Source organism: Populus euphratica, unplaced genomic scaffold, assembly GCF_000495115.2.
Source record: "Populus euphratica unplaced genomic scaffold, PopEup_1.0 scaffold250.1, whole genome shotgun sequence".
In the NCBI taxonomy this organism is placed as follows: Eukaryota; Viridiplantae; Streptophyta; class Magnoliopsida; order Malpighiales; family Salicaceae; genus Populus; species Populus euphratica.
Genome location: NW_011500005.1, coordinates 48,178 through 64,776, shown reverse-complemented (window position 1 = coordinate 64,776; position 16,599 = coordinate 48,178). Strand labels below are relative to the sequence as shown.

Genomic DNA, 16,599 nt, shown 5'->3' with positions numbered 1-16,599 from the left:
ATAACTACAAATTAGTCCTAAATTCAGTATTGTTTTTATCACGGACCAGTCCCCAATCTTTAAAGGTTATTAATGTTTCCCACATCTTCATAAATCATGAAACATTTATAATGATGACCCTTGTGGGCCTCATTTTGAGCTATCTTTCATACTATAGGGACTAGATAAATTCATGTCAATAAATTAATTAACTCTTAAAATTACCTTGTACTCAATCTTAACGAACTAGACTTAACAAACAGACACAACTTGTCAAACGACACAACATCCACAAGAATGTCCACCGCGACCACCAGTTTTTTCGAACCAGCCTCCGTGACCAGCAGTGGCCGTCCAGTCCTCCACCAAGCCGAAGTAGAATGCCACCTCCTCTCATCTGTAGACCTTGAAACCGAACCCACCACCACCGCGACAACCACCATCAATTCTCTTGACTTCCCTGCATTTAAATCAGGCCTTGGAATCCTCACCACACACCGCCTCCTTTGGCTTCCTTCTAATGCCACGACAGACAGTTCAAGTCCAATATCAATCCCTTTGAGTTCTGTAACTCATATATTTTCACCAAAAAAGTCGATCAAGTCAATGTTTCACTCACCCCGGATCCGGTTTCAAGTTTCTATGCATTCAAGGAGTGTTGTGGTGACTTTAGTGATTAGAGGGAAGGGAGATATTGATGGGTTTTTGACAAAGTTTTGGGATTGTTGGAGAGGAAGGGCTTGGGAGATTGGTAATGATAGTGGCGGTGGGTCAATTTCGGGGTCTGTTCCGGCTTCTGGGTCGGTTTCGGGTGGTGGGTTATACTCGAGTGATGGGTCAGTGAGGCTGGTGGGTGTGTCTGGGATATTGAGGAAAGAGCAGGAGATGTGGGAAAGTACTGATAAGAGCTTGCAAGAGGCTTTTCATGACTTGAATGCTCTTATGGTAATAGTTGTTTTCGAAAGTTTATTGCTTATGAAAGATGCTTACTTTTAATTGTAGTTATTAAGTTGTCTGATTATAGATTAATGGATTAGTATTTTATAATTGCTTGATATAAACAATGTGTACATGGGGCTTTTGTATGCTGAGGATGAACTTGAATTCTTTCATAGTTGTTTCATGTTTGTCTTCTGTTGTTTCCAAGAATAGCTTGTAGGAAATGTTTTGTTGTAATTATTAGGTTATCTAGGAATAGATTAATGGAAAATAACTCTACTATAAGGATATGCTCTTGCATCTGTTAGATTATGTAAGAAATGAAAGTGATACTTTTGGTTTTGACTGGTGTCTATTTTGTTAAGCCAAATTGATATTGCTTCATCACTCTTTTTTATTTTTATTTTTTCCTTATTCATAAGGTTAATAGCTTGTGGGAGATGTGTAGTGTTTTTTAATCTGGCTATTTAGCAATAACGTAACGAATTAGCTGAAGTACCTTGACTTGAGCTATTATGCACATGGGTTGTTGCATTGCCTATATTATGTGAGAAGTGAATTAACTGAATGTTTGGCTTTGTAACAGGATTGCAATGGTTAGGTTTTGCCTTGTGTATAATGTGTTGAGTTAAATTGTTATTGTTTTGTCACTCTGGTTTTGGCTGCTGCTTAATGATCAGTGGTGTTTAAAATCTACAGAGAAAGGCCAAAGAAATGGTCATCCTAGCAGAGAAGATGAGGCAGAAGCTTTTGTCTGGATCGAGCTCTCAAAGTAGTTCTGGGAATGATGAGGAAATGGGTTCCAAAGAAGAGATGCAAGATTGGCTGTTGAGTGTTGGTATCGTATCCCCAGTAACAAAAGAATCTGCAGGTGCCATGTATCATCAACAACTGTCCCGTCAGGTCTGTTTCATTTGCCACCGGTTTCGTTGACTCTGTATGTGTTTCTCTTGGCTTGTGGCTTAATCCATTGATAAGAGAAATTTAGATGGATCTTATATTTCTCATGTTAAATATATCCTGTTTTACTCAATTTTCTTCCCTTAAAGAAGAAATCTCAATTTTTCTTTGTTGTTAATTAGTTGGCAGATTTTGTCAGAATTCCCCTAGAGAAAGCTGGAGGAATGATCAATCTTATAGATATCTATTGCCTCTTCAATCGTGCTCGGGGCACAGGTTTGTTTGTTGTTACTTCAGTCAATAACTTTTAGCAGCTCTCACTGATGCTAATAGACCCCTTACTTTATTTATTTATTTTTGTAAATGTTCTATGTAGAATTGATCTCACCTGAGGATTTGTTGCAAGCATGTTCTCTTTGGGAGAAGTTTGATGTGTATGTATGATACTATCTTCAACTAATATGACACTATGGTTGTTTGTTTTGAGATCAAAAGGATGGAGACTAATTAATTTCTATGCTCATGTATCATTAGATAATCTTTGTGACTTTCAAGTCATTTATAAGATTGTACTTTGTTTCACAGTCCGGTAATGCTTCGGAAATTTGATAGTGGAGTGAAGGTCATCCAGAATAAGTCCCATAGTGATGAAGAGGTGATCTCTTTTACGTTCATATTAAATAATCATATAGCAATTATGCTTTAATGTAATATATGTATTTGGAGTGGAATTAACAGGATGAACTTGAGGCTCATTTTGCAGTTGCATTTGTTACTTTTTTAGTCACTTGTCCTGTATATTGTTTGGAAATGTATGGAATTTGCAAAAGTTGTGTAAACTGAATATGATTGTTAGCTAATTCATATCATAAGACTTGCTAACAAAGAGGTGCTGAGAGCCAAAAGTGTTTGTAAGGGGGATATCTAAAGGGAATATAAATTGGAATGAACAAAATTATGTCCAGATTGGTTTAATGATTTCTAGACTGTCATAGCAGTCCTTTATTAGAATGTGCTGAAATTTCTAAATAAGAAGTACTTCATAGTCCATCACCATGTGTAACTATTCTGGTCAATTTTAGGTTTTTGCAAGAATCAAAAACCTTGTATCAAAGCCTGAAGCCCTGCAGTCTGGAATAACTGCTAGTGATGCTGCCATGACATTGGGTATTGCTCCAGCTATGGCCAAGGAGCATCTTCTAACTGCTGAGAGCAAAGGTGCATTTCTTTGTAATTTTCTTCCAAAGAATTTGGTAATAGAGTTGAGTTTAAGATAATATGGTTGATTTTTAACTTCATCATTGAAAATTATTGGCAGGATTGCTATGCAGGGATATAAGCCCTGATGGATTTCGCTTTTTCATTAACCTCTTTCCTGAAATCAATTCTGATGATATTCACATGTAAGCTGACAATTCAGAACAAATTTGGTTGTATTTTATATATATTATTTATGGCTAATGATTGGGCACACGAGGAGAATCTCTCAAAACCCATGCCCTCCCCCTTGCCCTTCTCCTGAATCCTTTCTACAAAGTCAAAAGCAACAAAACATCCTCCTATCTAACTAGGTCATTAACTCTAGCCTTTCCTTTTGGACCCTGGATGCTTTTACCTCTCCATTTCTTAGATATATGGACCTTTGATGGCTACAGCTGCTGTTTTGAATTCCTTCAAGGATGAATAGTGGAGGTCCATACCTTGTGTTTTCCTCTATGAGTTTTTTATGGAAACCTGTACAAACAAAACCTTCTTGTCCTCATGTATCATTCGATTTAGTTGAAATCACTCATTTAATACTGTATCACCTCGTGTGCTTTACAGGGTGAAGGATCATGGGATTTATTCTCTGTGGATAAAAAGTTGTTAGCTGTTTCTGCTCAGAAATTTGAAACCAGTACACAGCATGACAATGTAAGATTGGGTTTTCAAAACTCATCATGTACTTGATTTTTAGTTTGTATTCTCGTATTCTAAGCCATTCATCCTCATGTTTCTTCTGTTGGTTCTAACATGGCAGTTTCTATTAATGCAGAGAATATTTTTTTTTTCCATTTCACTCAATCAGCCATCAAATGCCAATCAAACCTTGATAGGCCAGGATTTAAGGTGGCATCGCAAGGTACCTGCTGCAGCACCGAGACATGGTTTCTAACACACGATCAGGTCAACCTAAATCAAACAAATGAATGACAACTTTGTTGGTTTTACTTTTGGAGATGATACTCTTAATTTCTGGGACAGTAAATACAAGGAAATACAATATTTTGTAATTCAATATCTTGTGTAAGAGTGGTCTTTGTAATTTATGGATCAAGTAAATACATAACTGCAAGGAGCATCATGCTTTATTCATCTATCCAATTTAGGACTGTCCTGAGAGAAATTAGGATTTGGTGTTTTTGCGAGTAATGACTCCAAGAAACTATTTTTTTCTTTAATTCCTAAGATTTGATTTCAATTGTAAAAATCAACTTGATTTTAAAAAAGCCCTCATGATTTTTTCATTCGAGCATGTATATTTATTATTTGCCTCATGCTTAAATTGAGGTTTTAAAAATAAAATCATGTGCTTGTGTAATGAAATTTTATATGTGTCTATATCTTTAATAAACTCTACATTAATTTCTAAAATATTTGTAGGGTCTCTCATTGGATCTTACTCATGATCATCTTGCTTTCTCTTTTTTGCATTGATGATATGCATTTTTCAAAATAAAAATTATAGAAATTAGCTTCTCACAATATTTTATCCTAGTTACATTATAGGTTAGAGGGTAGTGAAGTTGAGGCGGTATCCTAATTTTATTTTTTATTCTTAATTAAACAAGGATGAAGCTGGATATTGCTTTGAGAAGGACATGGATGCAATCTTCTTTTGACCAACCAGCATCTCAAAATATTTTCCCTCCACGGCTTGAGTGTAGATTTCATCCTCGACTTTCTCTGTGCTCAAAGAGAGCAATCTAAAAATCTTCGTTGGGCCTATTCTGCAATGGCTGGAACTTTCAGCCTGATAGCGATACCGACCCCGACCCAGGTTTGTCCGATCTTGTCCCGTCACTCTCTTCTGTGTGATAGATGGAATGATACTGACAAAGCCAGCTCTTGCTCAGCCATCCACTACCCTTCTATCGTTATAACTCTAATTCTTCACTAGCCGATCGAATAAGGTCCCTTCAACTGATTGTAACAGTAGGTGCCTATCCATAAGAAGTGGAAAACTATGTCGTTAAGACCCCATTACGGAAGTCCCGATCAAACAACTGAGTCCTTGTGATAGTTCATGAGGGATGGAAAAATGTTGTTAAACCTCAGAAATTCACGACGGAAAAGGGAAGGAATTGCGAGGAAAGTTGAAATGAGAAAGTTGCCTTGGAAAGAATATTGAAAGTATTACGTACAGTGATTTTAGCATTCTTGCATCAGTTTGAGCTGTTTGTACTCACCATTGATCAGCATCCAAAAGGAAAGTTATTCTGCCTTGGGAATTAAGCATGAATCAAAGAGAAATCAATGAAAGTATTGCGCACGTGAATTTTGGACATGTATGTCTTTATTGGCGGGCTATTAACCTTTTATGACGTTAAAGAGGGAACTATTGAAAAGAAGCAAGGAGTGGTGCTTGACTAGCAACAGTGCTGAAAACGCAAAGAACTAAATAACATGTGGCTGGGTCAACTGAGAGAGGGTATTGCTTGGTGCTGGCGTATTTGAAGGAGAGCGCTGCACCAGGAGATGGTGCTCTTCCGTCGTTGACCAGACAGTCATCCACGGCAATGCGCTTGAATATTGAAGGATGGCAGAACTGAATTCTTTACAGGTGATCAGATGGATATTAATTAGCAATGGGTACTTGTGAATTGTGTTTGTGATATCCTCTAAAATTCGTGATATTGATCACTGCACCTAAACAGACAGCTACCATTATCGTCTCAAATTCAAACTCAAGGGAGTTAATGCATCAATTCATATATAGAAGCATTTTCCATGAGACTGTTTGTTCATGTGATTTGTTTTTTTAAAAAAAAAAATTGATTTTTATATTCTTTAAAATATAGAAAGTTGAAATGAGAAAGTTGCCTTGGAAAGAATATTGAAAGTATTACGTACAGTGATTTTAGCATTCTTGCATCAGTTTGAGCTGTTTGTACTCACCATTGATCAGCATCCAAAAGGAAAGTTATTCTGCCTTGGGAATTAAGCATGAATCAAAGAGAAATCAATGAAAGTATTGCGCACGTGAATTTTGGACATGTATGTCTTTATTGGCGGGCTATTAACCTTTTATGACGTTAAAGAGGGAACTATTGAAAAGAAGCAAGGAGTGGTGCTTGACTAGCAACAGTGCTGAAAACGCAAAGAACTAAATAACATGTGGCTGGGTCAACTGAGAGAGGGTATTGCTTGGTGCTGGCGTATTTGAAGGAGAGTGCTGCACCAGGAGATGGTGCTCTTCCGTCGTTGACCAGACAGTCATCCACGGCAATGCGCTTGAATATTGAAGGATGGCAGAACTGAATTCTTTACAGGTGATCAGATGGATATTAATTAGCAATGGGTACTTGTGAATTGTGTTTGTGATATCCTCTAAAATTCGTGATATTGATCACTGCACCTAAACAGACAGCTACCATTATCGTCTCAAATTCAAACTCAAGGGAGTTAATGCATCAATTCATATATAGAAGCATTTTCCATGAGACTGTTTGTTCATGTGATTTGTTTTTTTAAAAAAAAAAATTGATTTTTATATTCTTTAAAATATATTTTATATAGTTTTAGATTGTTTTGATATTTGACATAAAAAATAAATTTTAAAAAATAAAAAATATATATTATTTCAAAATATTTCAAAGCAAAAATCACTTAAAAATGTGAAATTTATATAAAAACCCAGTCAAAAAAGAAGAAAGAAGTCGTGTGAATTCTATTTGCTGTAACGGATGTGGTTGTCTCTCAGTTTGGTGCATGGAGGCAGGAACTGATGCTTCGTTGCATTACCCCCTTGATTATGATAGGTTAGGCTTGCACCAAGGATATGATTTCATTCCTTAACCATTTTTGCTGTTCTTTTCTTCATACTCTATATATATATAAAAGGATGGAGGCATGTTAAAAGTTTGGATGTGATATAACCCAGTTAAGATTTTATTAATATTTTTTTTGTTAGTTTTATGTAAATAAAATTTATAATTCTTAATTGATTAATTAAAAAATTCTAAAAATTGCATGGAGTTTTGTAATATAATGCTTTAACTGGAGTTAAAATTTTATAATTTTTGAAAAAATTCAAAAATTTAATGAAAAATCATAATTTAACCGGTTTTATGTTATTTCACGTAATTTTTAATCCAATCATCAGATTTAGTTGAAACTTTATGAGGGATCTTTAAATATATTAAATAAAATATAATTAAAATTTTAGAATGAACGGAGTTTAATAATACTAACAAAAAATAGAACCATCAAATAAAAATAAAATGATATGTTAAGGATAAAATGACTATTTATCATTAAAAAATAACACAAATGAGCTTCTTTTTTTTTTATATGTTGTCAAACTAGGCAAAAGCAAAAAAGAAAAAAAAAAGGCCAGAGAAAAAGAGAGAAAAGTAAGGAAAAAACATTAAAAAAATTTCAAAAAAATAAAAAAAATAAAAAAATAATCTTATAAACTTATAAAATTTAACCAATAAAATACCAATTTAAGAAAAAATAAAGTGAAGGAAGACATGAATTATATTCCATGAAATATTAAAAAATATAACTTTAATAATAAGTTTATTTTTACTTTCACTTTTATTTTATATATTTTTATTTTTATTTTTTTAATATTTTGAATATTTTATTTAAATTAAAATTTTATTATTAATTTTAAAAATTCATGTACATGAATTAATAATTGATATTAAAAAAATTATATATTTATTTAATATTCCATGGCACAAAAATTTCGAGCTCCGCTCTTTTATATATATATATATATATATATATATATTAGTTTGTGTATTTTGACATGTGTGTCATCTTCATGCATGGGTTATTATTAATTCATTATGAAATTAAAGAGATAAATAAATAAGAAGATTGTTGTGCTTGCTTAAATCGCTTGAATAGATTGAAAGGAAGAGAGCAACAACGCTGAAAGCGCATGAAACGACGGATGATTTAACAAAAAAATTTTATTTTTTAAATTGTTTTAACATTAAAAAATTGTTTTTAACATACTGTTTTTGTTGAGAAATTAACATGATATATAATTCAACGAATCACATGATTAATTATATTAGGTAAAGGAAAAGGCAACGCTCATGCAACATTACCTTCACGAGAAGAAAGCAAGAGCAGACCAGTTATGAATGAGACCACAAAGGGAACTGAACCTCTCATCTTGATCATGAGATGGATGCTCCTGGAGATGTCTCTGTCTTTACATGTCTATATATAATTCTGACACCTGTATTTGCGAAATCTGACGAAATTCATCAGAATCAGGCTAACCCTGATGATAAAATCATCAGATTACATGCCTTTTTTCTTTCTTTTTTTACCTTTTTTTTCTTGCAGTAATCCTTTTTATCATGCAATTAACCCAAAAGGGTATAACGCCAGAATGTTGGATTTCTTTTTTAAGACAAATTGGCTATGGTTTAAGTCAAATCAAATCTGACGATTACATCACCCCTCACGTTAAATATGCAGTTTTTTATTTAAATTTTTTTATTTAAAATTATCTGTTTAAAAGAATCATTGTGATTTTTTAAAAAAATATTTTTTATTTATAAATATATTAAAATAATATTTTTTTTATTTTACAAAATTATTTTTGATATCAGTATATTAAAATAATCTAAAAATATTAATTTAAAATAAAAAAAATTATTTTAAAACGTCAAAACAGCCTAATTATTTGATGAATTTGAAATCCTCCCGGAGAGTGGGGCCACAGTAATTAATTATGAAAGGAGGCCAAGCTGGGTTAAATTGGGGAGGAGGGAGGACTTTTTGAGTTTGAGGTGCTTTTCTTTTAAATTATTTGATGTTTCGTTCCATCACGTCTTGAGGATTAAGTAAACGATAGGTGGCCCTGCGGGGTTATAAATTTATTATTTTTAAGAAAATTTATTTTTTTATATAAATAATTTTAAAATAAAAAAATATTTTTGAAAATATTTTGAAATAAAAAACATTTTAAAAACAATTATTACCACAATATTTAAAAAAAAAAACTTTATTGATCAAAAACTCAAGGCTATGTTGTATATCAAGTTAAATAAGGGTCAACGGTTTTGGAGGCTTATTCACAGGCAAAGAGAGAAATTCAGTTTAATTTAAATAGAAGATACCGAAAGAATGTTATTTTTAATTAAATTAGGTTTATTCGTTTTATAATTATGATAGATTAGGCTTTTTGTCTTTGCTGTCATCTTGAGCTAGGCGTAAAGCATACGATTACAAATATATACCTTCAAGGAATCTCATCTTTCAGTACAGATTTCTTGTCATTAAAGAAAAGAAAAGGTAGTGAATTTGCTGTGGTCATGGAGTCTGGTCCTCCATAACAGGCGGCGGTGGTGGTGGTCGGGGTGGGGGGGGCAGTTGTGTTGTGGTCAGCGAGGATCAGATTTGCTTTCGTTCAATCATCACGGTAAAATCATTTTTTTTTATTTTTTTTTGAAAGGAGCAATAAATGGCAGAAGCATGTCAGCCATTAAAGGGAGCAGGCGTGGCCTGGTGTAGTTGTTGCAACCATTCTGAAAGCAATATAATTAAATAATGAAGGATAAACATACAATTTGGATATAATTTATGATCAACTATGAATGAAAAAACTCAATTGAAAATTTTTAAAATTTTTAAAATAAAAATAACATTACTTTAATAAACATCAGAAAACACTTTCTTAACCCGCTTAGATGACGGCTTGTTTATTTTTTTTATCTTACCAGTGTTTGTAAAAAATAATTTTTTATTTTTTTACTTTAAATTAATATTTTTTAGTATTTTTAAATTATTTTAATTTATTAATATTAAAAATAATTTATAAAAAAAATATTATTTTAATATATTTTTAAATAAAAATTATTTAAAAAAATAACTAAAACCATAAAACACGCCCTACGTATAGATGGATCTGTGAATTGAAAGGGAGATAATAACATCTCCACGTCATTTTTTACTGCCAGACCTTCTAGAATATTTTTGTAAACACGGGAAAGGACAAAAAAGTCGAACAACTACTATCCTAGTTTCTGTTTAGTCCTCCAACAAAAACATTATCCAATTAGGTCCTCTCTGTAATTAAATGCTACCCATATCAACCCCCCACGTGGCTATTTACGGTCATAAATTTTTTCGAATCTAAATGATTTGATAAATTAGAATTAGATATAGGAAGGAATTGGGAAAATTGTTTCTCGAGGGACTCAATCGAAAATGGCATAACAGTTAAAATGGTGTACGTGTCTCACACTTCTCGTGCGTATGTTCCTACAAAGTCCACACATAAAACGCTGAGGAGATAATCTTCGGTGTTGTTATTTATTTTTTCATCACAAGAATACAATTCTAGATCGATCAACGTTGATCTCATATGCATTGACAGCTAGCTGTGTGTTAATTTTAAAATTAATATTTAATTATTGTCTTGAAATTGTTTAAAAAAATAAAAAACAAGAATAATGAGAATAAAAGAAGCATGTTTCCGTATTAATTTTATTTTTACAATATAATAATTTATTTTGGAATCTTTTTAGACTTTTTATTTATTTTATATCCTTTTTTATTAAATATATTTTTATTTTCTGTTCTAAGGAGTAACTTAACGGATTTTGAACAATAATTGTAATTCCACCTCACGTTTTAATTATGCAAGAGACACTAACAAAACACCATCTACCTCTAATTAGATGTTTTACTTGTGATTTTACATCGGTGATAATTTTTTTTAATAAAAAAGTTATTAAATATGTTATTCTAACATATTTTTTATGTAAAATTTTCAAATGGTTAGATTGAAAAGCTTATTTAAGCATCCATTAAAATAAATTGATACTTATCAATTTTAAAAAATAAATAAAAGTTGTTAACCATAACTAAAAGCGAAATAAAAAAAAATGAATAAATATACATCAAGATATTTAATATCATAAAATAAGATTTCTTTCCTTTTATGTCAATCAAAATTGTTTATTAAAAGATAATTTTTTTTAAAAATATGAAATTATATTAATAAAATAAAAAATATTATGCAAAGCCGGATGCATCACAAATATTATTTCAAAAGGATTTTTTTAAAATAAAGCTCATCCTTATATAAAAAAAATAAAAAATCAAATACAAAACAAAATATTAAAAAAAAAAACTTATTAAAGATATTTCTTGAAATCTTATAATTCAAGCCGTGAGATTGAGATAAATAAAAAGAAAAATAATAAAAATAACCATAAAATCAATATTTTTTGAAAAAAAAGCTAAGATGATAGAACTGTAAAAAAAAATAAAAAAATCTTTAATTGTACCAACTCTTAAAATTTGTGACTAGTGTCATCAGATCATAAACATGACAAATAAAAAAACTATTAAACCTGATTTTTAACAAACTAAATACTAAATGATAAAATTAAAAGAAAAATTTATAACACAAAAAAAAACTATAATTAAAAGAGTGAGAATATCAAAAGTTTAGAAATTAAGATAAACAATAAACCTGTTGGAATCAACAAATTAACATTAGAGTGCTGAATTTAAAAGAAAATGACTTTAATCAAATATGGGGCTCAACTGATTAAAAAAAAAAACATAAATTTTGAATGAATAATGAAATTAAAAACAACAAAAAATTTAAAAAATTCATGGAAAAAATAAGAAATTAAAAAAAACAAGGATTGAATTGGAAACAATAATCCATGATAAATGGCAATTTAAAAACGAAATTGAAAATATCAAAAACTTTTCTAAAGGGGTCAAGGATTAAAATAAACAATAAATAATCCAAGGACTAAAATTGAGAACAAAAGGAAAAGAGGAGAAATATACACTTTTGATTGGAGAAAGAAAAAAACAGAAAAAATCAATCGAATACAAACACGCAGCGCACCATAAAAATAAAAAAAAGAGTGAGATGGCACTTTCAACAACACAGTGAAATAATATATTTAATCGCACAAATACACTAAATACATTATTATAAGATCATAGATATATTACCTGCTACAGGTATTATTTGATTTTAAAATTAATGAATCATAGTAAAAAGTACGAAGCACCTCTCATGATCCTGGAACTTGCCAAAAACAACAACATGAATTTATGAAACCATCCGTATACCATTTTCTTATTTTTTTTCCTGAATGAAAGGGTTAAAAGATCCTTTTACAATATTGCAAAAAAACATAAAGGCATAAAACCCTTGCCTAGCACTTCATGCTTTCTTGAACTTAGGAGGCAGGTAAGTATTTATATTGTTCTGAGAAAATTAAAAAGACAAAAGTAACCCTAGTCAGGCATTTAATAACCCATTGATATTTTTCAAAAAATAAAATTACTTCAAAACCAAGTGATATTATATTATTATTATAATTCACAATATAATTTCTTTATATCTATGCATACTACGTTATGACTTTGTAGCGAAAACTATACTGGTATATCAAACTTGATTTTTTGTAACACATTACAAGAAAACCACCATGGTTTGTGCAATCTTGTCCCGTCACTCTCTTCTGTGTGATAGATGGAATGATACTGACAAAGCTAGCTCTAGCTCAGCCATCCACTACCCTTCTATCGTTATAGCTCTAATTCTTCATTAGCCGATCGAATAAGGTCCCTTCAACTGATTGCAACAGAAGGTGCCTATCCATAAGAAGCGGAAAACTAGCTCGCTAAGACCCCGTTATGGAAGTCTCGATCAAACACCTGAGTCCTTGTACAGTTGCGTCCTAATTCTACCAGGACACTGTGATAGTTCATGAGGGATGCAAAAATGTTGTTAAACCTCAGAAATTCACGACGGCAAAGGGAAGGAATTGCGAGGAGAGTTGAAATGAGAAACTTGCCTTCGAAAGAATACTGAAAGTAGTACGTACAGCGATTTTAGCATTCTTGCATCAGTTTGAGCTGTTTGTGCTCACCATTGATCAGCATCCACAAGGAAGGCTATTCTGTACTGGGAATTAAGCATGAATCAAAGGGAAATCAATGAAAGTATTGCGCACCTGTATTTGCCAAATCTGACGAAATTCATCAGAATCAGGTTAACCCAGATGGTAAAACCATCAGATTACAGACCTTTTTTTCTTACTGTAATCCTTTTTTTCATTCAATTAACCTAATAAAAGGATAAGGCCAGAATGATGAGTTTCTTTTTCTAAGACGAATACAATTGGCTATGGTTTGCTGTAAAGTCAAATCAAATCTTCCAATTACATCAAAACGTTAAATATGATGTTTTTTATTTAAATTTTTCTTCCAGAATGTTCCACACTACTTATTTGGCCATTGGAAATCCTCCCGGAGAGTGGGGCCACAATAACTAATTATGAAAGGAGGCCGAGCTAGGTTAAATTGGGGAGGAGGGAAGACTTTGAGTTTGAGGTGCTTTTCTTTCAATTTGATAGAGACAGGAACTGATGTTTCGTTCCATCACGTCTTGAGGCAGTGTTAACAGGATTATGTTTGGAAGGATAATTGTAGTTATTTTTATATTAAAATAAGTATTTTTATTTTTAAAAATTTATTCTTAAAATTAATATATTAAAATAATTTAAAATATAAAAAAATTAAATTTTTTTAAAAACATTAATTAGGCCATGTTTTCCAACACCCTCTAAACTTGTGAATTAAGTAAATAACAGGTATTATTGTAGAGTTAAAAATTGATTTTTTTCAAGAAAAATTAATTTTTTATAGATATATAAAAATTATAATTTTTTTATAGATATATAAAAATTATAATTTTTTTATAGATATATAAAAATTATAATTTTTTTAAAATAAAATATTTTTTAATATATTTTTTATTAAAAATATTTTTAAAATAACGGTTATTATAATATCAAATACATCCTAAGCCGTTTAATCTAAATAGAAGATACCAAAACAGTGTTATTTCTAATTAAATTAGGTTGATCCGTTTTAAAATTATTTTTAATTAAATCATGTTAGTCTTTGCTGTCATCTTGAGCTAGGCGTAAAGCAAACGATCAAAAAGATATCTTCAAGAGAATCCATAAAAGGAGGAGGTGGTGGTAGGGGCGGGGGGCAGTTGTGCTGTGGCCGGCGAGGGATCATGTTTGCTTTCGTTCAATCAACACAGTAAAAGCATTTTTTTTTTTTTTGAAAGGAGCAATAAATAGCAGAAGCATGTCAGCCATTAAAGGGAGCAGGCGTGGCCTGGTGTAGTTGTTGCAACCATTCTGAAAGCAATATGATTTAATAATGAAGCATAAACATACATTTTGGATATAATTTATGATCAAATATGCATGAAAAAACTCAATTGAAAATTTTAATAATTTAAAAGATAAAAATAACATTACTTTAACAAACATCAGAAAACACTTTCTAGATTTATCCAGTAAAAAATACACAGGACCCATGTTTCCAAAAAAAAAAAAAGAATTTAAAAAAAAAACTTAAAGAAAATGATACTCTAATCTTCAAAAAATAAAAATTACTTGAAATTCAAAGGAAAATTTAAAATTCGTGGTCCTGCCTATAAAAACACTAACTAGATCATAACCCTATTTGTTGTTGTATTTTAAAGGGTTTTTTTAAAAAATAATTTTTTTTATCTTAAATTAACATTTTAAAATTATTTTGATATATTAATATAAAAAATAATATATAAAAATAAAAAAATATTATTTTAATATATTATTTAAAAAAAATAACTAAAACCATAAAACACGTCGGACGTATAGATGGATCTGTGAATTGGAAGAAGCCAGTCCCTTAATTTATTTACGGAATTTCTCCATGTCATTTTTACTACTAGACCTTCTAGAATATCTTTGCAGACACGGGAAAGGACAAAAAAGTCGAACAACTACTATCCCAGTTTCTGTTTAGTCCTCCAAAAAACACATTATCCAATTGGATCCTCTGTGTGATTAGATGCTACCCATATTAACCCCCACGTGGCTAGTCACGGTCATGAATTTAGTTTGAATCTGAATGATTCGATAAATTAGAATTAGATGAAGGAATGAATTGGGAAGATTTTTTCTCGGGGGACTCGATCGAGAATGGCATAATAGTTAATTATTGTCTTGAAATTTTTTTTTTTTTAAAAAAAGAATAATGAGAATAAAAGGAGCATGTTTCCATGTTATTTTTATTTTACAGATATAATAATTTATTTTGAATTTGTTTTTAGAAATTGATTTATTTTATATCCTTTTTTATTAAATATATTTTTATTTTCTTTTATGAGGAGTAACTTAATAGATTTTGAACAACAATTGTAATTCCAACTCACGTTTTAATTATGCAAGAGACTCTGACAGAACACCATCTACTTCTAACCACATATTTTACTTGTGATTTGATATGGATCATAACGTTTTTTTTTTTTAAAAAAAAGAAGTGGTTAGACTTGTGATTTTAATATGTTTTTTCATTTAAAAATTTCAAAGAGTGGATTGAAAAGCTTATTTAAGCATCAAATAAGATAAATTGATGATTGTTAATTAAAAAAATTAAAATGATGGTTAACCACAACTAAAACAGAAATTAAAAAAACAAAAAATAAATATTCATTGAGATATTTAATTTTACATTACAAAATTTTTATTTTTTTATATCAACCAAATTTATTTATTAAAAGATAAAATAAATATAAATACATATGAAACTGAGTTAATAGAAAAATATCATGCAATGTCAGATATTAAATATTATTTTAAAATAATTGTTTTTATAAAATAAAGCTTGTTGATATATAAAAAAACAACAAAACTCAATATTCAATAAATCAAAAACTAAATAAAAAAATAAAAAAAATCTATGACATAAAAAATAATTAAAAAAACAATAACATCAAAAGTTCAAAAATCAAGATAAAAAATAAAATGAAGTGTGTTAAAAAATTAACATTAAAATGCTGATTTAAAAAGAATAAAACTTCAAGCAAATGAGGGGTTACATTACAAAAAATAACATAAACTTTGATCTAATAATAAATTGAAATAAAACAAAACTTAAAAAAAATCATGGAAAAAAAATAAAAAATTAATAAAAAAACAAGGAATGAATTGATAAACAATAATCCATGACAAATTACAATTTAAAGATAAAATTAAAACATCCAAAAGTTTTCTAAATGGGTTAAGGATTAAAATAAACCATAAATAACCCAAGGATTGAAATTAAAAAAGAAAAAGAAAAAGAATAGATATGCACTTTTGCTTTGAGAAAGATAAGCAAAAAGATAAAAAACAAATCACCAGTAAAAACTCATTCATCAAACATCACCACGTGTCACATAATGAGAAAAGGAGCAAGATAGCATTTTCAACAACACCTCTCACACACACTATTATAAAGTTGTAGATGTATCCTATCAACCAGCTTTTTTTTATTTAAAAATTAATTATTCATAGCCAAAAGCACAAAAAGATCCCCTCATGGCAGTAGAACTCACAAAAAAACAACATCGTGAAAAGAAGAAATCATCCATGTAACATCCTTTATATATTTTTGAAAATGCTACCTTATAGCTTTGTAGTTAAAAGTATTTTTGCATATCAAAATTAATTTTTCCTAACACATTAT

The 16,599-nt window shown here is 30.2% G+C and overlaps 1 protein-coding gene across 2 annotated transcripts; it reads left to right on the top strand.

The window, feature by feature from the left end:
• Window positions 1–203: 203 nt before the first annotated feature.
• LOC105141073 (vacuolar protein sorting-associated protein 36-like) lies at window positions 204–4,224 on the top strand. Of its 2 annotated transcripts, none has more exons than XM_011048163.1 (9): window positions 204–924; window positions 1,618–1,821; window positions 2,001–2,094; window positions 2,195–2,252; window positions 2,404–2,473; window positions 2,901–3,036; window positions 3,137–3,221; window positions 3,643–3,732; window positions 3,854–4,224. In XM_011048163.1, exons 1-8 carry the CDS (start codon window positions 277–279, stop codon window positions 3,686–3,688), a joined length of 1,341 nt encoding a protein of 446 aa, XP_011046465.1. In that variant the 5' UTR covers window positions 204–276; the 3' UTR covers window positions 3,689–3,732; window positions 3,854–4,224. The 2 variants fall into 2 exon arrangements, with proteins under 2 accessions (XP_011046465.1, XP_011046466.1); XM_011048164.1 differs by having other exon boundaries at window positions 3,839–4,224.
• Window positions 4,225–16,599: the final 12,375 nt, after the last annotated feature.

Excerpts from the sequence above, each read along its gene's own strand:
- LOC105141073 (XM_011048163.1), top strand. The coding sequence starts at position 277 with ATGTCCACCGCGACCACCAGTTTTTTCGAACCAGCCTCCGTGACCAGC. Across the intron at positions 1,822-2,000 it reads ATCAACAACTGTCCCGTCAG|TTGGCAGATTTTGTCAGAAT; the intron begins GTCTGTTTCATT and ends GTTGTTAATTAG. Across the intron at positions 2,095-2,194 it reads CAATCGTGCTCGGGGCACAG|AATTGATCTCACCTGAGGAT; the intron begins GTTTGTTTGTTG and ends TGTTCTATGTAG.